Source organism: Mixophyes fleayi, chromosome 4 (assembly GCF_038048845.1).
Source record: "Mixophyes fleayi isolate aMixFle1 chromosome 4, aMixFle1.hap1, whole genome shotgun sequence".
Lineage (NCBI taxonomy): Eukaryota > Metazoa > Chordata > Amphibia > Anura > Limnodynastidae > Mixophyes > Mixophyes fleayi.
Window position 1 is genome coordinate 314,473,074 of NC_134405.1, and position 27,954 is coordinate 314,501,027.

Sequence of the window (27,954 nt, forward strand, 5' to 3'; positions counted from 1 at the left end):
TTTAATGACCAATCCAAGCCTGTTTCAGCTGAGGCTAAATAATATTTTACCCATAGAACTCAACGTATCTGTATTTGTAGTAGCAATACTATGGGAAATTATTATTATTATTTATTTATAAGGCGCCACAAGGTTTCCGCAGCGCCGAACACAGTACAAACAATGGACAGTACAGGGAATAACAGTACAGAACAATAAACGAGTAATACCGAGACTTCAGATGCTCCAGGAAAATCAAGAATATTGAGGTTGGAGCAGAAGAGAAGGTAGAGAGACAGGAGGGAGAAGGGCCCTGCTCATTAGAGCTTACATCCTAAAGGGAGGGCAACAGACAATCGGCACAGAGGGAGTCAGAGGAGGGGAGCAAGCGCACCCTTTTCAAAGGAGGATCTAGGAGATGAGAGCGAGCATGGAAAGAGGGTTAAGTGGAGGGCTGGTAAGCCTTGAGGAAGAGATGAGTTTTGAGTGCCCGTTTGAAGGAGCACAAGTTAGGGGATAGACAGATGGAGCGAGGGAGGTCATTCCAATGCAAGGGGGCAGCTCGGGAGAAGTCTTGAATTCTGGAGTGGGATGAGGTTATTAGAGTGGAGGAGAGGCGACGGTCATTGGCCGAGCGCAGGGAACGGGCGGAAGTGTGGATGGAGAGGAGATTGGAGATGTAAGGGGCAGTAGACTGGGAGAGGGCCTTGTAGGTGAGGGTAAGAAGTTTAAAAAGAATTCGATAGGGGAAGGGGAGCCAGTGAAGGGCAAGGCAGAGAGGGGAGGCAGAAGAGGAGCGGCGAGAAAAGAAGGTAAGCCTCGCCGCCGCATTAAGTATAGAACGAAGGGGGGCAAGGCGAGAGCGGGGGAGGCCGGTGAGGAGAAGATTGCAATAGTCCAGCCGGGAAATGATGAGCGCGTGGATATTAGTTTTGGTTGCTTCATTAGATAGGAAGGGCCGAAAAGGAAAGAATAGAAACTTTGCTTTACCAAACAATAATTTGAGAAATAGAGATATCCTGTTTTAATCAGTGAAAAAACGTTTTAAATGAGTAATATTTTAGTATATCATTACTTTTAATTAATTTCCTAACATCCCCATGTATTGAAGTAAAACTGTTCATCAGGAAATACTGGCCTGTTACACAGATTATAATATAAGAAAGCCGGGAGTGAAGTGGGCGAGATGAGGATCTTGATGACGCAATTCACAGCGATTTGTGTCATTTTGGCTCTGGAGTCGGAAAGTTGTCAGGTATGACCATTGTCCAGGTAACTGGAGGTGTGCTTGTATAGTCGAAAAAGTCAATGTCATATTTCTATTATTAATCATGTCTGATAAATTGTAGTGTCAAAAAAAAATAAGCTGTATAGAATATACCGGTGTGTAGTCCTAGTTATAATTTTAAATTATAACAGCAAATAAAATATAAATATATAATATATGCTCAGGGCCTGAATTTACACTGAACATTCTGTTCTTTTGTACAGTAGAATATAATGACTTTACCGTGCACAATAATCACCCAGATAAATAATCATCCTCAGATGTAAACCTCCAGCAAGTTAAAGTTTCAGACAGTGCCCTTCTGCTAAATGTTCTAGTTTTTTATCTGAAATCTTGTGGCTGCAAGTTCTTATAACACAATTTGTGCTGTAGACTCTGGATTTTAGAAGTATAGACAGACAATAAGATAGATAGAGATAGACAGATATGAGATAGATAGATAGATTAATAGATAGATAGATAAATGGAGAAATAGATAGATTAACAGATAGATAGGAGATCGATAGATAGATAGATAGATAGATATGAAATAGATAGATCGATAGATATGAGATAGAGAAATAGATAGATAGATAAATAGATAGGAGATAGATAGATATGAGATAGAGAAAAAGATAGATAGATAGATAGATAGATAGATAGATAGATAGATAGATAGATAGATAGATAGGAGATAGATGGATAGATAGGTAGATAGATATGAGATAGATAGACATATAGATATGAGATAGATAAATAGATAGATAAGCGATAGATAGATAGATAGATAGATAGATAGATAGATAGATAGATAGATAGATAGATATAGAAATAGATAGATAGATATAGAAATAGAAAGATTGACAGATAGGAGATAGATCGATAGATAGATAGATAGATAGATAGATAGATAGATAGATAGATAGATAGATATGAAATAGATAGATCGATAGATATGAGATAGAGAAATAGATAGATAGACAGATAGATAGGAGATAGATAGATAGATAGATAGATAGATAGATAGATAGATAGATAGATAGATAGATAAATAGAAAGATTGACAGATAGGAAATAGATTGATACATAGATAGATAGATAGATATGAAATAGATAGATCGATAGATATGAGATAGAGAAATAGATAGATAGATAGATAGATAGATAGATAGATATGAGATAGAGAAATAGATAGATAGATAGACAGATAGATAGGAGATAGATAGATGGATAGATAGGTAGATAGATATGAGATATATAGACAGATAGATATGAGATAGATAAATAGATAGATAAGCAATAGATAGATAGATATGAAATAGATAGATCGATAGATATGAGATAGAAAAATAGATAGATAGACGGATAGATAGGAGATAGATAGATAGATAGATACATATGAGATAGAGAAATGGAGAGACAGAGAAATAGATAGATTGACAGATATATAGGAGATAGATATGAGATAGATAGATAGATATGAGATAAATAGATAGATAGACAGATATATAGGAGATAAATAGATAGATAGACAGATATATATGAGATAAATAGATAGATAGACAGATAGAAGGAGATAGATAGATAGATAGATAGATAGATAGATAGATAGATAGATAGATATAGAAATAGATAGATAGATAGATAGATAGATAGATAGATAGATAGATAGATGGATAGATAGGTAGACAGATATGAGATAGATAGATAGATATGAGAGAGATAGATAGATAGATAGATAGATGGATAGATAGATAGATAGATAGATATGAGATAGAGAAATAGATAGAGAGATAGATAGATAGATGGATAGATAGGTAGACAGATATGAGATAGATAGACAGATAGATATGAGATAGATAAATAGATAGATAAGCAATAGATAGATAGATAGATAGATGTGAAATAGATAGATCGATAGATATGAGATAGAGAAATAGATAGATAGACAGATAGAAGGAGATAGATAGATAGATAGATAGATAGATAGATAGATAGATAGATACATATGAGATAGAGAAATGGAGAGACAGAGAAATAGATAGATTGACAGATATATAGGAGATAGATATGAGATAGATAGATAGATAGATAGATAGATAGATATGAGATAGATAGATAGATAGATAGATAGATAGATAGATAGTTAGATAGACAGATATGAGATAAATAGATAGATAGATAGATATGAAATAGATAGATCGATAGATATGAGATAAATAGATAGATTGACAGATATATAGGAGACAGATATGAGATAGATAGATAGATAGATATGAGATAGATAGATAGATAGATAGATAGTTAGATAGACAGATATGAGATAAATAGATAGATAGACAGATAGAAGGAGATAGATAGATAGATAGATAGATAGATAGATAGATAGATAGATAGATAGATAGATATGAGATAGAGAAATGGAGAGACAGAGAAATAGATAGATAGACAGATAGAAGGAGATAGATAGATAGATAGATAGATAGATACATATGAGATAGAGAATGGAGAGACAGAAAAATAGATAGATTGACAGATATATAGGAGATAGATATGAGATAGATAGATAGATAGATAGATATGAGATAGATAGATAGATAGATAGATAGATAGATAGATAGATAGATAGATAGTTAGATAGACAGATATGAGATAAATAGATAGATAGATAGATAGATATGAAATAGATAGATCGATAGATATGAGATAAATAGATAGATTGACAGATATATAGGAAATAGATATGAGATAGATAGATAGATAGATATGAGATAGATAGATAGATAGTTAGATAGACAGATATGAGATAAATAGATAGATAGACAGATAGAAGGAGATAGATAGATAGATAGATAGATAGATAGATAGATAGATAGATAGATAGATAGACAGATAGATATGAGATAGAGAAATGGAGAGACAGAGAAATAGATAGATTGACAGATATATAGGAGATAGATATGAGATAGATAGATAGATAGATAGATAGATAGATAGATATGAGATAGATATGAGGTAGATAGATAGATAGATAGATATGAGATAGATAACTTATTTGTACTGCACATGGCTTATATTGTGAAATATACCTTGCCATGCCACCCATCCACTGTATATTACATTATAGACCTCCCATGCTACAGTAAGCAGAAACCATAACTTTATCACATATGATAAATTATTGGAGTCAGATCAGATCACATCTCTCCGAATTCACATTTACCAGATAACACCATGATTAAATCCTGCCTTAATCTCTAATCCCTCAGCCTCGGTAAGGACATTGAAGCTTTTGTCTAAAATAGATTCAGTGTGCCCTGTTTATAATGAGAGCACCCAGACCTCTACTAAAACGCAGCCTCTTGCTTCCTATAAAACAGCACAGTACGTAACCAGTTTCAAGTTCTGTCTGTTTCAGCCATCGCCAGATGCTGACACAATGGATATAGTAATTAGCATACAAATGTTAGTTATTTGTTGGCAGAGACAGCATTCCACTGTTCTTTTAGTGAGCTCTAAAAGACGAACATGGCATTATTAGTGCCACAAATTAGGAACTCCTTGCTTTACATCATTTCCTAGTTTCCCAAAGGCTTTGTACTTTCTTTCTCTCCGACTCCCAAGCACCCACATCATTAGTTGCTCTTTCCTTAGCCTGTATTCTTGCTCCAAGCTGATTTGTCAACTTAGCTTTACGCAAGAAGTGGGGTCAGGCCAGAAACGCTGGAGGATATATGCGGATGGGAAGATGTAGGTATTGGCAGCACCCCCATTGAAGAACAGCTCCTATTAGATGTTATAATGACTGATACTGCCTTATTGTGAAATAAAGTACATAGCTCTGCTGAAGCAGCAAGTGATTTAACATGTGGCTGTAACACACTACTATCTAATCACTAAAGGTTTGAGAATAGCGATGTTAACAGTAAACCATATTCTATGGGGATTATCCTTTTATTTGATTTCGGTTATTTATTCATTTTGGTTTTGTGTTATTTTGCTACTTTTGATAAATACTTATTTTATTGATTATATCATTGATGTATTTTACTTTTAGACATAATATTTTTGCATTCCATATTGATACTCAAAAAACAAGCTAAAGCATATCCTGTGAACTTGATGGAGTATGTCATGCTGCATTATGTACCGTGTGCTGAAATAAAATCCACTTTTATTTCAAATGTCAATTTTTTTTCCTACCTGGAACAAAATAATGTGTTATTTAATCATGCTCTTTAGACTTTAATAAATTGCAATTTATGAAAAGTACTAGCGCATATCCCTTCTCTCAGCGATGCACCGAGAATAATATATATGTTATTAGGATGTATCTCGGATATGATTTGTCCAGTCTGTCTCCAGCATTGCATCCGGACAATACAGCTGTTTTGCTAAAATGCTGACAATGGAAACTGTCTGAATTACACCGTTCTGTAAGAACAATTCTGATGCATCATGATAAAATAAATATGATAGCCCCCCCACAGCCCTAGGGCTAGATTTACTAAGCTGCGGGTTTGGTAAAAGTGGGGATGTTGCCTATAGCAACCAATCAGATTCTAGCTTTCATTTATTTAGTACCATATACAAAATGACAGCTAGAATCTGATTGGTTGCTATAGGCAACATCCCCACTTTTTCAAACCCGCAGCTTAGTAAATCTAGCCCCTAATAATCTAGATGTGTGCTATTCTATCATTATCATTTTTCCGAGAGACGCCAGACTTAGATTGATGGTGCAGATACATCTGTTTTTATCTTTTTTTGTCATTGTAGCATTAGTTATCTATTCATTTTTTAATTTAATTGCATTATTTGTTACTTTCAAATATCCATTGTGTCCTTATTTTACAGCTGTCTTTGAATGCAACATTTATAAGAAAGCCCCAAAGTTTAAATTTGCTGTCCACATCTCCATCCCAAATTTGAGTGATGGTGGCTCTTCTTACAAAGGACGTGTTAACAAACCCCTGTTAATTAAACGTTCATAAGTGGTTAGTGATGGTCGTGATCATAGCACTGGCTGGAGATTGATGCTATCACTGCTATTGTCTAACGCTTACATCTGCAATCATAGTTTAGTACATCATCGCAGCTCTTCACACTTTAGTGATGGACACCTAAAATTTTAATTAAATGTCATTTGTTACACTTATTGGATCAGTAAATCTAAAATACAAGGTGATCCAATATAATAACGTATCTTCTAACAAGCACAAATGCATATCTAAAAACGTCTATATTCTGATGGAACTTAAGATATTTACATTATATTTGCACCTTGCTAAGGATCCAGGATGAGAATTTTTTGTATTGGGGTCATCCATTGTGGGTTCTAAATTTGGCGCCACATGAAGTCATTTTAGACCCATGCTGTGTGTTTGGGCCAAAAACAACTGTCTGATTCACATCAATCAGATGAGGAATGGGACTGGCTGAAAATGCATCCAGAAAATAGCTACCACTGTGTATTATGATTGACGTGTTTGCGTGGGTTTCCTCCGGGTGCTCTGGTTTCCTCCCACCCTCCAAAAACATACTGGTAGGTTAATTGGCTGCTATTAAATTGGCCTTAGTCTCTCTTGGATTGTATGTGTGTATGTTAAGGGATTTAGATTGTAAGCTCTAATGGGGCAGGGACTGATGTGAATGAGTTCTCTGTACAGCGCTGTGGAATTGGTGGCGCTATATAAATAAATAGATGATGATGATGATGACTGGCTACACTAATGACCTTATGGAGTTAGCATCCAATGGCCATATCTGTCCAGTGTAGTCACAGACTTCTGCTGAGAGTTAAGTTAACCTCATCTATTTTTTTCGGCCTTCCTTAGGACATAGGGGAAAACCCAGACATCTCAATTGCTTTGTTGCCTTAACAAATAACTTACAAGTAATTCCTTTTACCTTAAAACATTTTGCTCACTTTAGGGTTTCTGTGGTTTTTTTTGCTATTAAATTCCAGAAAAGATCAACTATGTTCAACATTCAACAGAGGTGCTCAAACTCAGTCCTCCAGATTTTTCAACAGTTCATGTTTTCAGGATTTCATTAGTCATTCACAGGTTATTCTTTTATTCCGGGTCAGTAATTATGCCACCTGTTTCTACAGACAGATATGCTGAATACATGACCTGTTGGTAGCTCCCAAGGATTGGGTTTGACAGAAAGAATATTAGTGGTTGACAAAGCAATTTTTTATTGCTCTGTCATTATATATGTGTTAGCGATTTGTTAAGCCTTCACGTTTGGCTGATGTGGGGCATTAATTTACTTATGTTCTCCCAAGAGGTGTTTTGGTAGGACTGGTTTTCTCATCGAGCAAAATTATCATATAATTAACAATGACATAGGGAGAGATCCAATTCAGCTCGAGGTGCTACCAAACATTGCCTCGATGTTCAGATGCTCATATTCCCGCCATTTACAGTAAGAAATCTCAGCTCATTTCTACTGTATATGATACGCGAGGGAAAATGAGCAGAGATTTAAGTCAGTATGTCAAGACGACGTGTCTCAGCGGTGTGTTCTGGAGACACATCACATTGACTTCAGTCTCCACCATAGAGTTAGGAGAACCTCAATTCCCAACTGTTCTGTCACCTATAGCTATGAACCTATATTTATAAAGAAAAACAGGTATTATTTATCACTTAGGGGCAGATTCAATTAGCCGCGCTTTTTTACTGTTACAGCGTTAAAATTTTTTGCGTTATTTCTGTAAAAAAAATCCGCGTGTGGTGTCTCGCGTCCATTCCGGAGGCAACTTGCGCAGAGTTTTTTACAATTGAGTTTGCCCCTTAGAGTTGCTATATAAATCAGAGACGACATGCCCAATCTCTGTCAGGGCCTTTGAATACAAATGTGATTTGATGTGTTTGAGATGTATGATAAATGTTTACCCTTTTTGTCCCCATTTAGTCCCTATATAACTATTCCTCCTGGGAAAAACTGTTTAATATTAATCAATAATTAACATAACATCTTGTAACAGTTTTATTACACTATGGGCCGTTTTGTGTTTTTATGTTTGCCTGCTTTACTCATCTGACCAATAAATTGGGGAGGAGCCTGGATACAGTAGAAAAATGACAGACGTTAAACTAATTTTTGGACTGCTTCATTGATGGGACTAGTACATTTATTAGCTATACATTTCCTTGATAAACAATGGCTTTATATGTGTAATACAATACAAATTTAAATGTACACAATGATCATTTATCACTAGAATGTTTAAACATAAACTATGCAGGTTATTACTATTAATAATTTGTAAGGATAGGGCTTTGGACAAAAGTCTACATTTTTATGTTAAAATAAATGTCCTTACAGGGTGGAACGTTGGCAGCCCTCAGTAATGTTCAGCCTATATGGCCTTTTTTACACTTGATGAGATATGAAAGAATAGGCTGATTTATTATCATCAGCTAATTGTGTTGTTAAAACAGCTACAGCAGACTCCATGATTAAACAGAGCAAGATGTCACCAAGTGAGACTGGACAGCTGTCCGAGACTCTTTAGGAGACCAAGGGGTATATTTACTAAACTGCGCGTTTGAAAAAGTGGAGATGTTGCCTATAGCAACCAATCAGATTTGAGCTGTCATTTATTTAGTACATTCTACAAAATGACAGCTAGAATCTGATTGGTTGCTATAGGCAACATCTCCACTTTTTCAAACCCGCAGTTTAGTAAATATACCCCCTAGTGCTTTCAAATCAGTAATTCTGAGAGAAAGAACACATTGACTCAAGATGTTATTTTGTAATTTTAATTAAAGGACGCTGTCCTATATCTAAGTGTGTACAACACCAAAAAAAACATTATTGCTATGATAATGTATCCTAAAGGTATGGAAACATAAATAAACCAAAGCCAGAAGCTTTTCACCCCGTTTTACATATTTTCTTTCAGTCTGTTAACTTGGACTATTTATCAGTCTCATAACTGCAAACTGAGTAGCAACAACAAACAAAGGAATTGTTTTTTAGGATTTAAATGTGATAATTATGTTGGTGAAACACAAACCTCTTATCCTACTTGTGCATGCTCGAGGCATTGAAACTTTATGTCAAAACTTATTTATACTAACATTATAGTTAAAGGAAATGTAACCTTCACTAAGTAAATTCTTATACTTATCGGCATTCAAAAATAATGCTTGTTAAAAACAGAGACAAAATGTAGCACTTTGTCATCACTTTAACAGAGAGTTTGAAGTGTGTTTGTTAATTGGTTACCCTGCATTAAAATAGTGCACCGTGTACTTAATGAACATTCCCATAGTGCTCCATTGAATTGTATCCTGCGATGATGCTTTTGAATTCTGTAGGCAAAATCGACCTGATACAAAGCAACCGCATGTCAGAAAGTATGATGTACGTGTTTTGTGTTTTAAGGTCCACTTCCTTGCATCATTTCTAGGGCCATCATTGTAAAAGCACATTAAATAGGCTTTACAATGCACATTAAGGGCCTGATTTTGAGTTAGGAGCAAAGCAAGGAAAAGGAGTAACTTTGCACCTGGGCAAAACCATGTTGCATTAGAGGGGAAGGTAACTTTAATATTTAGGGGCAGATTTATAGTTGGGGTAGGGTATATTATAGATCAACTTTAATTTCAGTGTAAAAATAAGGCATCAAGTATTTGTGTGCTACATGAAAAAACATCCAGTATTTTTCTTGCATGCAAAAAAAAGTAAATTTGTACCCCTTGCAATGTAACATGGCTTGTCCAGGTGCAAAGTTGCTCCTTTGCTTTGCTCCTAACTCAAAATCAGGCCCTAAGTGATTAAAATGAGTGAATGTATGTATGAGTTCCAAAGACCTGTATTGACTAGCCTCTAGTGTATATTAATTCAGGAAACCTAAAAACATGGAGTTGTGGTCTTTCTAAAATATCAGAGGCCAAAAACGGATAAACAGAAGTGCAAAATAGCCCTAGTAAATGTGTAGAGGAGAATGCAACTGGTTCCAATGGGCAATGACTTTACTCTGACAAATGTGATTAATGGCCCTTTGGAATTCCTCTACTGCATCGCTGATTTCCATTGTAAAAAAATCATTGTGGATTTACATTATATTACGCACAACACAAAGCCAAACATGCCTAAATAATAATAATAATAATAATAATAATAATAATAATAATAATAATAATAATAATAGAAAAACAATTTTAGTATCTAAATTGTAGCAATAAAACAACATCAACGTCATCTAAAGTATTTACGATACACAATAATCTACATGTTTGTATTAATGCAAATATGCTATTTATTTATTTTTTAAAATTTTTAGCAATCTTTTATAGCTAGACTTTACATATCAGATGATTCTGAACATAGCTTGCTGCCTTGACTTGCAAAAATGCACGTAGCTCTGTATTGCAATGTTAATAAAGCTTGGAGGTATTTTAATTTTTTATCAGCGTGTGCAATGTCATCATATGTATATGGGATATGCTTTACCTCTAATATTAATATTCTAAAAAGCATGCTAAACGGACATCTAATAAAACGAGACAGTGCCACGCTTGCCTGCAGTACCCTCAGACTTCCGCCAGTGGCCGCCCTCCCGTTAGAGGGCTGTGCTGTTTTCATCAGCACTGCGGTTACAGATTTTGCAGCACTAATTACATAAAGTCCTTAGATACGTTTGTAAACCACGCCAGTTACAAATTACACACAGTGCTGGGGATTAAAGATGCTGCTTTAATCCCCGCCCACCCCCCCTGTCTTAACCATTGTGATATTAAACCCCTCTATCTTCTATTCCTTTTTTTTTTTTTTTACATTTCAGCAATAAGGAAAAAGCATTACCTGAAGAATACAAGGGTTTCCCAAAGGTAGATGCCCAGTGCATTGAGACTGCACATGTTTTCGGTGGTGTGGGTCGCAGATTAGAAATAAATATGCTGCCACTTTGGATAAGGGTGCAAAAAAAATAAAAATAAAGTCCTTGCACACTTAATAATCGAAGAAAGAACTAGTCTGGATCCGTAGTTTAAGGGTTCTGAAACGATAGCAGCAGACAGGCGCGAGGGAGTCTCGTTCAGCACCACGGACAGCGGCTGCCTCTCATTGAAGCGTTACTCCAATCACCTGCACCAAGGCGTCCTCTCCATACAAAGTGACTAACTGTCGGCCACAGTATCCTGCCAAACCATGCAAGTCACAGGATGATTGCAATAAAGATATCCTCTGCAAGCTCACAGCTTCCTTATATCCCATGCAATGTTCAGCCAGCTAGGGGGAGTTGGACGACCCTTCTAGGTCTGTGTCAGAGGACCCCTAATGTCCCCTCCAAGATTTCTTCAGCATCACCTTCTCCTGCTCTGGTGTGTGCAGGCTTTCCCCGAGGACTGAGATGTTGTGTCTGCGAAGAGCCTGTCCCATTGCTCGAGGGAGAAAGTGAGAAAGAAGCTCTCCTTTAAGTTTCACAGTCTTGGGGCATTTTATGGTCACAACAGTACATCAATTTCAACATACTGTGCTGGATGTTTTCTCTTGCTCCATATTATGCTGGGAGAAGTCACCACTTCTTAGCATATTCCTTACTGCAGTAATTTACTAAACTAAAAAAAAAAAAAAAAAAAAAAAAGGTGAAATGATGAAAAAAGCCTCCCCAGCATTAGGAATCCCGCCCACCTGCCATCCTTATTGGTTCATCTGTTTTCAAAATGCCTCAGACATCCTCTAATTGGAAGGTAGGCTTGCTCATCATTTGAATGTGTTAACTGTGAGATTGCTGGAGCTTTTTGTATCATAATCTTGCCCTGTCTCGCAGTTCTTAATTCCTGTTTAGTAGATTATTTTGTAAAAGAGTTTTTTTTTTTTGGCAATTATAGTGACTATAATTATACATGTCTGTCCAACGCAACGCAAATTGTATTTCAATTATCATATGCCAGCACCATGCTCTCAAGTACTCTTATGTAACAAGTTCATCACTAAATGATGCTAAATCTGACCCCTTGGGAATTAATCACTAACAGAGCAGAAATAAACCCTATGCAGCATTACAGTGATCGGTTTCCCTGGGAGGTTTAGTGCTTTTATCAGCAGCAACTGCTGCGTTGTGTTGTGTTAACCACTTCCTTTCCAAGAGGTCAACAACTGTGCATCAACCTTTGCCAATAAAATGAAATGGAGCGTAAAACGCAGGTCAAAAAACACTGGGGGAGCAGACAAAGGTGAAATTGATAATTCCAAATATTTTATGACCGCTATTTTATGACCGCTGCATGTTAAGATAAGCATATGTTTTGCTGCCTGAAAGAATTTCTAAAGGAAGTGTAGTGAAAAATGTGTTGAGGTTTTTCATCTTCGAAAACCTTAAATATATTGACTTGTAAATGTGTCCTGTGACTTTTGCTAAATACATTGCTCTATATGTCTGTAGTATGCCTGTGTGCTTTTCTCCAAGGCTTTTATATGATCTAGGCAGGAGTTTTTTTTTTTTAAAAACCCGTAATTATCCCTGGGTATAGAACAAGTCACTTGTGCTGTTCATTGGATAATATTGTATCCACAATTATATACACGATTATATCCACAGAGCAGTCGCATCCAATGGCAAATACAAACAAACAACTCTGCCTAGATAATATAAAGGCTTTAGTGAAAACATAAAGAAATATAAAGTAATGTATTTTGGTAAAAGGTGAAGAGGGGCATTTACAAAGCAATTAAATACAGTTGTCTGTAAGTGGAATAGCAATTTAAATGACATCTTTGCGTGTCAGAGATCTGTAGATATTAGGGGCCTGGTTCATTAACAAATGCGAAATGAACATAATGGAAGGAATTCAGTTGGCTGCGTTACTGTAAAAAGTAACGCGGCCTGCGCACTATAACCGTACGGTCATAATGCGCTTAAATACCGTTATTACGGTAGTTGCAATGTCGGCTTTTTGCTCACAGCTCCCTGAGCTGCGAACAGAATGCCGGGTTAAATTTACCGTAATAACAGTAGTAGGATTAATCTGGGGGGAATTGAATCCCCCTCAATGTATGTACGCACGTCCGTATTCAACAAGGAGCAGATGTAAAGATACGTCTCCTGTTGAATATGGTTCTAGGTGCGCTCAGTTCTAATAGACAATACACTGCAGGATATGCCCAATACATAAGTGGAATATAAAGTCACAAAAGAACGCATGGAAAAAATGTTTTTTTTACTCCCCCCCCATGAAACATTTATTAGAATGTTTTGAATGTACACTCGAGCTTAGCACACCCTTACTGTACATTGACTACGTGCATACACCTAGTCCCCTCCCCGTTCAGCCCATGAAATCGTAGGCGGCAGTAAGGGTCCTTTGCACTTGAAAATGAGTTAGACATTGCTGCGTTCACTGGCAGTTCTGGGCTTGCGCAGAGTGTTTTTACGCAAAGTATGGCACATATTGGCATTTACGTTCCTTCATGAATCAGGCACTAGTAGTCGTTTAAGAGTTTCAACATTGCTCCCCATTGTGCATTTTCACGTTTGATATCATATGCATATTTTTTGAACAAATAAGCCTATTGTTATTTGAAGAACATGGATCTGCACATGACGATGTCAAAATGTTTGCAAGGGGTTGCAAAATGTTGTATCTTTTTATACTGGACAGATTGGGCCATTCCTAGATAAATGCAGACAGCATCAGTGCACTTCAAATTATACCTAAATTGAAAAGTTAGGTTTCTTTATGCAGGATGAGATATTTAAATAAGGTGCAAGAGGAGGAGAGGGCGCATTCCCTGATAGAGTCTTTTTCTCCAATGAGAAGGTGTTGATTTTTACCAGTGCTTAGGAGGTACCAGTAATAGCGAGTCGAGTCATCCTAGTCTATCTCTATCATTTTCAGCCTTACCGATAATCCTCTTAAAGGTAGACATGAAGTGATTTTACTGAGTTCCAGAAACCAGAATGTGGCTTTTTACTCATATAAAGTAGGTGATAAGATAACCAACCGCACATGTGCAAAGAGTTATTTATTGTAAGGACTAATTTTGCACCTTGTAAATGAACTGTCGTGTGTCAGCCTGGATTTTGGACTAACACTTTACATTTTGTATGCATCATTATAGGCATAACTATTAGGAATACATTATAATTTATACCTTAACACTTTTGTGCAAAATGACGTTTACATTCACCACACCTGCCAATGTCATACCGTGCTCTGTGTGACCCCCCATCTCCTGATTATGACAGGAAGCAAAGAAACAGTTCTTGACGCTTCAATCCATAAAAACAGCGTTCAAACCAATAGCCTGGTTCCTTGCTAAGGATAGCTGAACCAAATGTCCTGTTTAAAGCATCAACATAAGATCAATGCTGACTATTAAAGCCATGCATCTTTGGTAACATTAAAACAGTAGAACATAACATTACAGCACAATGCAGTACAATGCAATATAGACACAAAATTACAATACACAGCGATGATTAGCCAAACCAGTGCCAATGAGGTGCAAGGTGGGTTTCAACTCTCACTATAACTTGAGGATAGGGACATTAGTAGATGGGGGGGGGGGGGATAGGCAGTAAATCAGTGCAAGATGATCCTGAGCCCACCAGGATGGGAGCAACAGACACTGATGGAGTAAAGGAGAGAATACACATGTGTGTTTGTATGGTAGGGAACAGTGTGGTTCAATTCTTGAAGGCGGGAGCATGAAAAGGTCATTAGTGAGGAGAGGCGGCAGCCATTGGCAGAGGTTGTAAGTGGTGTGGGGGGTGTGGGATCTATAGGTGAGGGTTAAGAGTTTGAACTGTACTCTGTAGGAGAAATGGAGCCAGTGTAGAGACTGGAAGAGAGTAGAGGCAGATGGTGACCTTATTTACAAAAAAAGGAAGGTTGACACAAGACACAGGTCTATCATGTTCAACTTTTCATACATTCTAATTGTGTTGAGCAGAGGAAGAGAAAATAAACCCTCAGTGAGACTGTTACCTCAAAGAGGATAAAAATGACTTCCCAACACCAAAAATGAACCAGTCACCCTCTCAATATTCTCTACTAATTATAACTACAGATACTTCCTTCTGTGCACTTCTTACAGTGTGGTGACCAAAACTGAACTTCATATTTAATATCTGTTCTATCTAGTGGATTACACAATAGTATCACTATGTTTGCATCATGAGATTTTATCCCTCTTTTTATGCATCCCGGGATTGTATTCGCCTTTGCAGCTGCTGCCTGACACTGTGTGCTGCTACTCTACACTTTCTGCAACTCGTATTTCCTTTTCCATATTAGTGTTTCCCAAATGTATTCCATTTAATGTGTAGCACAGTTATTACCACGGCCTAAGTGTACAACCCTACACTTATCTACATTAAATTTCTTCTGAAAAATGCAGTGAAAGATATAATCATGGGCTATCTTGAAATTTGATTTAGAGACATTGTTTTTTTAATTAGTGTCTTTGCTAAACAGTGTTGCACTATTGTTATATTTTCTTTATTCCGTACTATGATGTGTTTCAACATTGGAATCTTTTGAAGATTATCATGCATCAATTGAAATTAAGTATATATTACTATATTACCCTTTTCACAATTAAGTTATGTGAAAGATAGATAGCGCTTGATTATATCTTTCACTGTATTTTTCATATCGTCACATATTTTCAACCAGTATATAGCTGATTTAAGTTATTCTTGAGCTGCAGTTGACAGTGGAGCACTGTTTGGAATTCATATATTTATATGTTTAATTAAATTTCATCTGCCGTTTCACTGCCCATTTTGTCTAAATTGTTCTGTAGCAAGTTACTATCGTGCTCGGTTTTAATAACCCTGCATAGCTTAATGTTATCAGCAAATATGGACACCTTACATTCTTGGGCATCTACAAAGTCATTAATAATGAGATTAAAAATGACAGCTTATGATGCTGATCCCTGTGGCATACTAATAATAACCCAGTGTGAATATGTTCCATTTATAACTACCCTTTGTCATTTATCCTTTAACCATTTCTCTCCTCATGTACGTTTTCATGTACATTATTTTCCAGCTATACCTAGTACTCATGTTTTGTAAAAGGGTTATATTTACTGGGCGGGGGTTCAGAGAAGCCGCCGCTTCTCTGTGATCGGGTTTTGTCTTTAATAACATTGTCTTTTTGAAAAAAAATGACAGCAAAGTGGAGAGAAGTGGCAGTTCATCGAAACCGCTGTATACTTTATATTATTTTCTCCCAGACTGTTATGTGAGATGGTATCAAAGACTCTTGTAAAATCTAAGATCCAATTTGAAACTTACCTCTTCATAAAAGCTGTTCCTATTTGTTATGCATAACCAGTCCTTCTTAAAATCATTTTGATGCTGTGTTCTCAACATATTATCTAAAACTATTATCTAAAAATACAGTATTTCAGAATCACATCCTTCAGAATTCATTAAAATAAGTCAGGATCTCAGGTCTTTAAGTTTCTGGTTCTGATTTTGCTCCATTTTTAAATACCACGTTTCTGCCAAACTTCAAACTGATCCAGTTTTGAAGGAGTCTATAAATGAAAGAAATATAATTACCAAACTTAGTTCCTTTAGCACACATGGGTGGATGTCAAATGGGCCAAACTTGTTTAGGTGTAACGTCACCTTCTTTTTGTTAGACAAGTAACATTTAATGGTGTCCACAGGCTATTGCTGCATAGACGATTTCCTGGTATGTTTTCCTCCATTGAGAATACAGAGGAAGAAAACATATTTAGAAATCAGTTTTCTCTCTATTTTCTACAATTAGATTTTCTAACTTATCTTCTAGTGGCCCAGTATTATAAAAAAAATTATATATTTTTTTATTCATATACTTTGAATTAGACTTGCAATGTTTTGAAATTTGTTTTTTAGCTTCAGTCTTTGCTAACCTTTTTACATGTTTTGCGTTATAATGTATATTGTTAACTTTGTAGCATTAACAAGTTAAATGCTCTATTTTCTTTCATTTATTACCTCTTAAACTTTCTTATTTAACCACATTGGTTTTCAGTAATTTATCTAGTTGGTTCTCCTACAACTTACGAAAGGTAGATGTCTTTTAGCATAGATTAAAATTTGCTTCCTTTGCCAGAACCATTAGTTTCATTGCTCCAATTCATACCAGGATAAGAAACGTCATGAAGAGAACCACATTTCTCTTGGCTGCCCTTTCAATTTGTAGTAATAATTAAATTTCAAAACAATTATTTATGCCTCTGTTAGTACTTTACTGGTGATTTTTCTCTATTTGTATCTACCCATAAGACATTGTTATAGATTTCACCACTGTCATCTGGGCAGGTGTTTAACAGATTTTTATATATACAAAAATCCATTATGTTTTTTTATCTTTCCTCAATCTCTTAAACATGCGATAGCCTTTCAAATTTACTGCCCAGTCATAACTTTCATCCAACCAATACTCAGTTATACCAATATCATCAAAATTCCATTCAACTTCATTAATTCTAGTTTACTTATATTGTTTGGAAGACTCTTAGGGGTATATTTACTAAACTGCGGGTTTGAAAAAGTGTAGATGTTGCCTATAGCAGCCAATCAGATTGTAACTGTCATTTTGTCATTGATGTTCCTAGCCTGCTCATGTGTCGCTCTGTTCCTGGATTACCTGCATGTTTCTGGCTGCTACTACAAACTGGTTTCAGCTTCTGCTGGCACTAGGCACAGGGTGGTTTCACATATAGAAAGGTAACCAATTGGATAATCAAGGTTGGCTGAAGATTGATTCTACCCTCATAGTCCACAGGATAATTCTACAGATAAGCCATATAACCTTTGGCTTCTGGTACGCATATATCTTCATTGGTGTGACCTGTTTATGTATACATCTTCCTGATTGTTATCTGGTTCTGTGTGATCTCTTCATTGTATGAACTAATCACATTTACCCTAGACACTGTTGATATCCACATGGTGGGAAGCTCTGGCTTATCCATTTCTGGTGGTTTGGTTCCTTCTTTGAATTTTTTCACTTGGCCTAATTAATTCGCCATACTACACTATTGTGCGCCTCCTCTTATTTTATTTCCAGATTTATCCTTGTATGTATATATATATATATAAATATATATATATATATATATATATATATATATATATATATATATATATATATATATATCCCTACCTCTCTCTCTCTCTCTCTGTATATATATATATATATATATATATATATGATATGCTTACATAAAGCAATAAAATGTGAAAAGTAATATCTAGCAAACCTGACAGAGAGCAATGCTATGAAAATGGGTCTTGTCGTAGAGGTCTAAACCAATGGGTTCAATGAAGACATATTAACCTGCTGCTACAAGTTGTGATTTCATTAAAAATATTTCAGGTTATATCCCCCCCATGTGTATATACGCTTTTTACCTAAAGATTTCCTTACCGTTAGATTAATCTATTTCTACTTTAACATAGACAATTACCATTCTTCAATCCCCCTTATTTATATCCCCTCACTCCCAATTATCCCTTTTGGACTTTTTTTCTTTTTCTCTGATATTCTTTATTTTTATACCTCATAATATTATAATTAAACGTCATTATAGACATAATATATATATATATATATATATATATATATATATATAGACATAATATACCTATTTTGATTGATATGCTCAAACAATTTCTAAGCTGGATTTTCCCCTCTCACAAGTTAGCGCATCTGTTGTTTATGGTATCATTATCAATATATCATTATATGTTTAACTTAATTAGTTATGATGTTGTTGTCGTTTGTAATGCGATTCATTGACTTATGGAAAATGTATATATTCAATGTCCTTATTGCTGTTCTTTCCCCCTTTTAAAAACAATAAAAGAGTTTTAAAATATTAATACTTCATGTTTACATGCATTATTTATTATTAAACATATAGGGCCTCATTCATCAAGAAACGCAAACCGGGAGTAAAGTGAATTTCTCTAAAAATGCACATACATTGGTATTCAATAAGGAGCGGATGTAAAATATACGTCTGTTGATGAATAGGGGTCTAGGTTCCCTCTGCTCTAACAGACAATACACTGCTGGATACGTCTAATACTTATGTGAAAAATAAAGTTACAAAACAATGCACACACACAAAAAAAACAACTATTCAATTAATGGCACCTTTTAATAATATAGCCATTAATGGTAAAACATTAAAAAATAAAAAACATCTTTTAAAATTCCCACCCCAAATAAAATACATGTATTAGTATGTTATTAATGTCTATTGTACATACATTTTTACAGTTGCTCCTGATGGCAAACACATGTTATAGCATGCATACACAGCCGCAGTAGTAACCGACACGTGCACCAGACCTGTAGCTGGTGCAAGTGATACAACTGAAAATCATGTACCTTTGAGATGCCCATAGCTTGAATTGGAAACTGCTGCACGCACTCGAAGCTGGTGGAGCTGGTTAGTTGGCCAGAGACCATAACAAAGACAAACCTTCAAAATCTGGAAGTGCCTAAAAAGAGAGATTTGCCAAGTACTTAACAAGTAGAACCATTTAACCCATATAACAATGGTATTCTCCTATTTTCCAATTTATTTTCCCATTGCATGGTCTGATTTAAATAACTGATGTTGAAGAACAACTAAACCAAATAATTCACATTGTCATATATGAAACATGATGTATGTTATATTTATTGTTCAGTTTCACCATGACGTCCTACTGCATTTTTTTTTATTAATTTTTTTAGGTTTTCTTTCCCTCTTCACCACAAGCAGCTGTAACCAACCGACAGATCTTTGATGGTATCTAAAGTGGTAAATTTATGTAAAAATATATAAAACATTGCATGTCATATATGAGATGTAACACCACATTATTTCTCCTGTATATGAATCCACCAATCTATATTATATACAGAATTTCTATCAGCTAGTAAAAAAGCAAATCAATCACACGGACTCTGGCATCCCATTGTCCTAGAGCAATACAAGATAGAGAAGCACCTTCTTCCTAAGCACCACACCTGCTGGTGTCACACGGGTATTATATAATGACTTTTGATTGTCGCAGAGCAATACAGGATAGAGAAGCACCTCCTTCCTAAGCAACAAATACACAGGTATTTTGTAGCAGCTTTACATTGTCCCACAGAAATACAAGATAGAGAAGTACCACCCTCCTAAAAATCAAAACCAGTGGTCACTTACTTATGGTGTAAGTATTTTATAAGAACTTTCCATTGTCCCAGAGCAATACAAGATAGAGAAACACCACCATCCACAGCAGTACATCTTCTGGTGTCACACAGGTATTTTATAAGGCTGTTTTCCCCCAGCTAATAAGTGCAGCATTTTGAAGCTCCAGTGATTAAACCTAGCAGTGAATTGAAAATGCAGTTTTACCATCACATCTTTCAGTTTGTTTAACTGAGCTATCAAAAATGAACTGAAAGGAGTTAGCTTTGGTCACATTATCAGCACTCTGTGTTCTCTATCATTCAGATATGCCTATTCTGCTAACATTTTGTGTGTAATATAGATAGTCTTGGGTGCTGATTTAATAAATGTGAAACCAGAGAGTCATTCTAAGGTTTATTGAGTGAAGGTCACAATATATAACTGATGACATTCATTAATTATCTAAATTAAAGGGATATTTGCAGCATTGTAAATATTTAGATTTGTTTTACTGGCATTTGCTCTATTATTTGTTTTATTTGTCCGTTAGCTTTTTGGTTACATAAGCTGCATTCCACATGGCCTATTCTCTGATATATGAAACATACATATCCTATTACATTTCTGACCAGCTCTTCACTAGTTTGCAAACTTAAGTACGTATTATCTCCATAATAAAATTATTATTGTAGCGGCTGCCAGAGCTGTGAAATCACATGACTTCCATATGGGAACTTTCCACCATCCATTACAAGTGATAGAGCTGCTGTATCTTCTTCTTCAGTTTTGAGGTGAGCTCTTTAGAGTGATGTTGATGCCATAAGGTATCACCACCTTCAGTTAGAGTAAAGGAAAGATGCCTGGTATTGCTTAAGCCTAGCAGAGAACTGTTTTGATTTACCTGCAGGATCTATCCCAGGATCAGACCATAAAATGACAGTGATATCTAAGCTTCCGGATGGGCATATTGCTATGAGGGGTGGAACAGGTCTGGACCTCCTGTTATCTTGTGCTGTATCCTCTTGGAGTCCCACTTGGCAGCTGTGGGAACTCCATTCTCTAACCTGGGGTGCCGCAGTTTCCTCGTCTGGGGATCTGGGTAATCCTTTGGTTTGACCATTGATGTTGCATCTATGTCACATTTTGCCTGAACTGAGCAAAGTGAATACAATAATTGAATTATAATTAATAAAAGCCAGTTCAGCGTCCCTCTAGTGTGCGGAAACAGAGACTTCCATCAACACGGAGCAGAAAACAAAGAGGTGAAGATGAGTCTAGTAACCAACAATCTGATTGCATGAAAGTCTAGGTAGTGAGCATCACTTGATCTGCCCTACTTATCAGTATTTTAATAATTATTAGTACATCTATAAGTTCTATAGTTGATTATGAAAATCACAAGGTGTAAAAAAAGTGAAAGCCCTTAAGGAAAGAGTAAGGGAGAGAGAAGAATATTACATATAGATAATACATGTCCAGAGACCTCCCCTCTAGGGGAAATTTTTAGTTTATATATCTAGAAGGATTTGTTTTGGCAAAAGCTGGTAAAACTGTCTCTCCCTGTTTTAAATGGTTTAGGTTCAATGCTCTGAATACTTAGGTGTTAGGATTGGATGAATATTTGTTCTAGAGATGGGCAGAGTTGCACAGAGGATCCAAGTTATGAGAAGCAATTTTGATTCTTGGGACGATGTTGACTAATTAATTTTGTCGTGTTTGGATAGGACTGGGAACATTTATCGCCGGATTCCGCTGGCAAAATGTGCAAAATGTTGCTGCCAAACGTAGAAGATGCAAATACTTTTCTGAACTGTTCTAAAACTCTGTTGACGACATCTATGGTTAGACTATGGGTGTCAGTGTAACTAAGGATGGGTCAAAGCATAGCTAAATGTCTTGTCAAGAAACATTGTTTTTATTACTTCTATTTTTATGTATGTTTTCACTTTCACATTACTCTTAAGTGGTTTCCGTATGTATAATGTATCATTTATTCGCCTTTTGATTTTAGTAGAAGAATTAAATAATTAACTGACAAGTAGTATAATTGCCCTATATATTTTGTAATTGCAAAATACATGATTCTGTGTCATTATTTAATACAAAACACATGTGTTATTTAGTCTTATTTGCATATGTTTATAGGTATTCTAATTGAGTCTAATTTCTCGCATGGCAGTCCAGATCTCCATGGATTCACTTTGATTAACCAGTTAAATGATGAATTGGTTGGACCACTGCCTTTGTTGCACTAAACTTTACAATTTTCTTGAGAAATATTGCTTGGTTTATCCTCACATTAATCATAACCGCGACGGGACATCGTGACCCTCTCTATTACATGTGTCATTGTTTTTTGATGGATCGCTGTTATTACATTGGTCAAGATGAACCTAGAACTTTCCCCAAAAAGTGCAGCTACAGCTCCACATTCCAGGTGCCTCCTGAGAACTTCTAATATTCATGTCTTTTTGTGTTGAGGAAAATGCTGTACACTCTTTCCTGCAATTCAGGGAACACATCTCTAAATGCACATTCTTCACTACTTCTCATTTAAATAACCAAGTCCTGTTCAAAATAAAATCAATTCTACTAGGTGCAATACACATACAGGCCAACTTTTTCGACCTCCCCTCTGGGACATACTGGAGCAGAAGTTCAAGTGGAAACTGCACAAATCACATAATTGTGCGGCGGTAGGGAGGCCATCATGATGCGACAAATCATTGTGTCATGGTCTCTGCCCCGTCTTCACTAGGGAAGGGAATGGGATAGATGCCCTTCTCGCCCGGGAGTCTGGGACATGGACGCTCCGGGGGAGTAGGCAAGTCTGGCATTCATACTTTCAGCCCTCATCAAGGAAAAGCCTCGATCTGCTTAGATCCTCCCATCAGAAGGAAGCAAAATTTCAAACCTTGAAGATTTTTATCTCTGTAAAAACAGGCACGTGACTTTATAACACAGCATTTGCACAGAGGCACGTGCCATCATTTCACAGCATTTACACAAAGAGGCACGTGACATCATAACACAGCATTTGCACAAATAGGCACGTGACATCATAGCACAGCATTTGCACAAATAGGCACGTGACATCATAACACAGCATTTGCACAAATAGGCACGTGACATCATAGCACAGCATTTGCACAAGCAGGCACGTGACATCATAACACAGCATTTGCACAAACAGACATGTGACATCATAACACAGCATTTGCAATGTACATTTGCCCCTTTTGTTTATACCTATGTTTATTCATTTACACTTTATTAAGCTCTGACATTATCTACATAAATCTTACAATTATCTTCACCATTTAAAGTATTTAACTTTCATAGGTTAATTCTAAAATAATAAAGTTGCTTTGTAAAAATGTAGTCGGGTGAAATAAATGGTGAAAAAAAATGGTGAAAAAATCTGCAGAATTGAAAAATCAAGCAAAATATCTAGTGGAAATGAGATCAAACGAACAGTGCCATTTCACGTGAAAAATACTGTACAGTTGTAGTAATGCAAGATTTATTTTTCTGTGTAATTTTCAGTGAAATCATAATTTGACAGACTTCTATATAATTACAATGAGCCTGTTTTAGAGTAAAAATAGTGACTTTTGTGTGCAAATAAAAATGCGTACACTTTTTTGTAGCTGTATTTTGAGTAGAGATCCGCGGGCTTGGTTTCCTTGAAACCGAACCCACCCAAACTTCTGGGATCCGAGTAACGAGCTGAGTCGGCTCGGTACTCTCGCGCTTATTCGGATTCCCAAACGAGGCAAAACGTCATTGTGACGTCGTCGGATCTCGCGAGTTTTGGAATCAATAAATAACCGCCTCAACGGCGATCTAGTGCCATTTGAGAGGGACAGAGAAGGGTTAGGTCACAGTAGAGCAGGCAAAGTGATAGAGTAGAAATAGGAGGGTGTGTATTTTTCTGATTTTGCACTACAAAGTGTTTGGGGTGTCATATACCCCCGTATAAAAAAGCTGTATTTGCTGAGTGCTGAAATCCTAATATAGCACTGTATTTTTCTGAATTTGCACTAAGTGTTTAAAATGGATTCACAGCATTACACAGATTAGCAGGAGCAGCAAGCAGTTGCTGTCACCAGTCCTGATGGTAGTTTTCCCTGTACTTCATCTGGTAAAGCCTATGTAAAAATACATATTCTTTTGAAGTCAGGGAAAAAATCACACAAACAAACACCTTTTACCGTGTTGAAGAGAAAAAGAGCTGTAATACAGGAAAAGTTAACTGTTGATAAAAAAAAAAATTGCCACCATGCCATTCTACACACGCAGTGGCAAAGAAAGAATGAGGCCTTCGCCTTTCTCTATAAGTGCTGTTAGGAACCCCTCCAGTCAGTACCACAAAACCCAGAGTCTGCTCCGAAGTCTGGTGTTCGCTGGAGCCCCTAGTGGTGGGGACAGACTTGACTGCAGACGAACGGAAGGTCGTGAAATGTGCACTGACTGGGGAGAACCCAGGGGTAGCGTGAGGTAGTACACAGCAGCGTAAGATCCAAGCAAAGGTCAAGGGCCGGCAGCAGACAGTAAAACCAGATAACGAGCCGAGGTCAGGGGTCACAGGCAATACAACAAGGTCCAGAAACAAGCCAGGGGTCATACACGGGAAATCCAAACTAGAATACAGCACAGGAGCAGGGAAACCAGGAACAGGAGCCTAGCTACACAGGAAGCTATAACTGGCAATGAGGCTCTGTCCTCAGTTCCTTAAATAGCAAGGAGAGCCAATAGAAATGCGTGCTAAAGAGACCCCTCCCTACTGCAAAATCAAAAGAAAACAAACAGAATCCTGTTCAAACAGCGCCAAGAAGACTTCCCTACTAAAAGACTCTATCACAGAGTCAATACCCACAAATAATGCAGCCAACATTAACTTTTCCTGCTTGCATGCGCCCGGGTGCCAGATCGCTGGCCGGGCGCTGCAGCAGTGGTGTTATGGCATCCCGGTTGTTGCCCAGGCAATCGGGATGTAGGAGGCGGAAGTGACGTCCCGGTCATCATGGAGACGGCCGGGACGCCTGGCACTAGCAGATGCGAGTTGCGGCGGCCCTTCAGGGAGCCGCGGCTCATAACAAGTGCGAGATCGAAAAATGTTACTAAAGCTTCTTCTTGTAAGGTCACTCGTGACCAAGCAAGACCAAGTAATTCGGAGTCCAAAAGTGGCGCACAACTACTGTTACGTGTGAATGCCGAGCTGCAAGAAAACAGAAGGACATCAAAGGAAAATGTATGCTCAGAATCAGAAATGACACCAATCCCTGAGGAAAGTCCATCCATGAGTGGTATGTTTAATCGTGTCCATTCTAATAGTGTTCCCATAAAGAAGGTCCCTTTCAGCATTTCTGCTGATGTGTGCCTGAACAGCCCGAGTGTAGCCGATGATACACCAATTGAGGATGCAACTTTGTAATTGGAAGAGGATGAGGGGGATATTTGTGTAGCTGACGAGGGCGCTAATGAGGATGTTGATGAGGTTGTTTGTGTAAGTCCTGCACCAGTGGAAGCAGTTCTGGCATGTGACAAGAAGAAGGCCATTGTCATGCCTGGACATAAGACCAAAAAAGCCACTTCTTATGTGTGGAATTATTTCTACCCAAATCCTGACAACAGTTATCTAGCCATTTGTAGTGTATGTAAAGCCACAGTCAGTCGAGGGAGGGACCTTAACCATCTTGAAACTTCATCCATGTTGCGCCATTTGACAAGGTGTTGGGAAAAGCTGAAAGTTATGGTAAAAAAATAACAAGCAGTCCATCATCAGCTAGGACCCTTCTGCAATCTACACCCACAACACCGTAATCATCAATACCCTCAGTAGCGTTCAGAATTAGCCCTGCATCCAACTTGGTAAGGCTTGATGACTCCTGCACTATAATTGATTCCTCTGAAGAATTCTTGAGTGTTAGTCCCACTACTGCTGCTGTTGCTGCTGCTAGGGGTGAATCTTCCTCCCATAAGCAGCCCAAGAAGAAGACTACTAGTACTTTACAACAATTAACTGTGAAACAATCTTCTGCTAGAGGAAACAAGTATGAGAGCAGTCACCCAGTCGCAAAGCGGATCACAGACTCCATGGCGACTATGGTAGTGTTAGATCTGTGTCCAATATCCACTATAAACGCAGCTGGTTTTTCACAGTTAATTGATGTTTTGTGTCCCCATTACAAAATTCCATCGAGACACCATTTTTCAAGAAAAGCTATTCCTCAACTGTACCAGAACGTTTGTAAAAATGTACTAATTGGGCTCAAAAATGCCATTCTACCCACTGTACACTTAACCACAGATATGTGGACAAGTGGAAATGGCCAAACCAAAGATTATATGACTGTGACAGCCCACTGGGTTGGTCATTCGCCTTCACAAGCAGGAACAGCAGCAGCATGTACACCACTACGTAACATTTGTCACAGGAAGGCCACTCTTTGTATCACCGGCTTCACTAACAGGCATACACCTGATAATTTGTTACAAAAATTAAGGGATGTCATTGATACAACTTGGACTTTCCCCAGGATATGTTATTTCTGATAACGCCAACGATATTGTTCGAGCATTACAGCTGGGTGAATTCCATCACATTCCCTGTTTTGCTCACACAATAATCTTGGTGGTGCAGAGTTTCTTGAAAAATAACCGTGAGGTGCAGGAGATGCTTTCGGTGGCCTGTAAAATTTCGGGACATTTCTGATATTCTGCCACAGCATGTAGGAGATTGCAGCAGCTCCAGGAACAATTTAACTTGCCCTGCCATCAACTTAAGTAAGAGGTGTTAACAAGGTGGAATTCCACCCTGTACATGCTTCAGAGGATGGAGGAACAGCGCAAAGCCATACAAGCATATTGTACAAGCCATGACATTGGTAAAGGAGGGGGAATGTATTTCAGTCTTGCACAGTGGAGAATCCTTTCTGTGCTGTGCAAGGTGCTGAAACCATTTGAATGTGTGACGTGTGAGGTGAGTTCAGACTCTGCTAGCTTGAGCCAAGTCATTCACTTAATTCGACTTTTGGAAAAGCAGCTTGACAAACTGAAGGAGGAAATGAAAGAAAGCAATTCCCCAAAGTATGTTGGCCTTGTAGATCAAGTACTTAATTCGCTTCACAATGATCTAAGAGTTATTAAAATCTTGAAGTCGGATTACTATGTTTTGGCGACTGTGCTTGATCCTAGGTTTAAGACCTACATCTATTCTATGCTCCCAAATGACCAAGATCTGAGCAGTTGCAAGGAGCTCTTGGACAGCAAGTTAACCGCTGAACTGGGCCTTGGCTTGACGACGTCTCCTCCTTCAGTTTCTCAGGCAGCTGCTGCTTGTAAGAAATTGCACTTTCCAAAGAGAAGCAGTGATGACACAGGTGGCAGACCACAACAGTTGGACATATGGTCTGGTTTAAAAGATTTTACCCAAAAAAATGTGACCTCGGCCATTACACCATCCGATCCTACTATTAACATGCAAAGGATGGTGGAGGATTATTTTTAAGAGTTAATTGATATGGAAATGTCAGACAGTCCCTTTCCAT

The 27,954-nt window shown here is 37.3% G+C and overlaps 1 protein-coding gene across 2 annotated transcripts in view; it reads right to left on the minus strand.

Moving 5' to 3' along the window:
* GLRA1 (glycine receptor alpha 1) overlaps nucleotides 1-11,782 on the minus strand; it is a 104,694-nt gene extending 92,912 nt beyond the window's left edge. Inside the window, exon 1 of one of the 2 annotated variants that reach the window (XM_075210100.1) lies at nucleotides 11,075-11,782. In XM_075210100.1, coding sequence (XP_075066201.1) covers nucleotides 11,075-11,130 — 56 coding nt within the window. In that variant the 5' untranslated portion in view covers nucleotides 11,131-11,782. The remainder of the gene's footprint in view (nucleotides 1-11,074) is intronic. The other variant, XM_075210101.1, reaches the window with a different exon arrangement.
* Nucleotides 11,783-27,954: the final 16,172 nt, after the last annotated feature.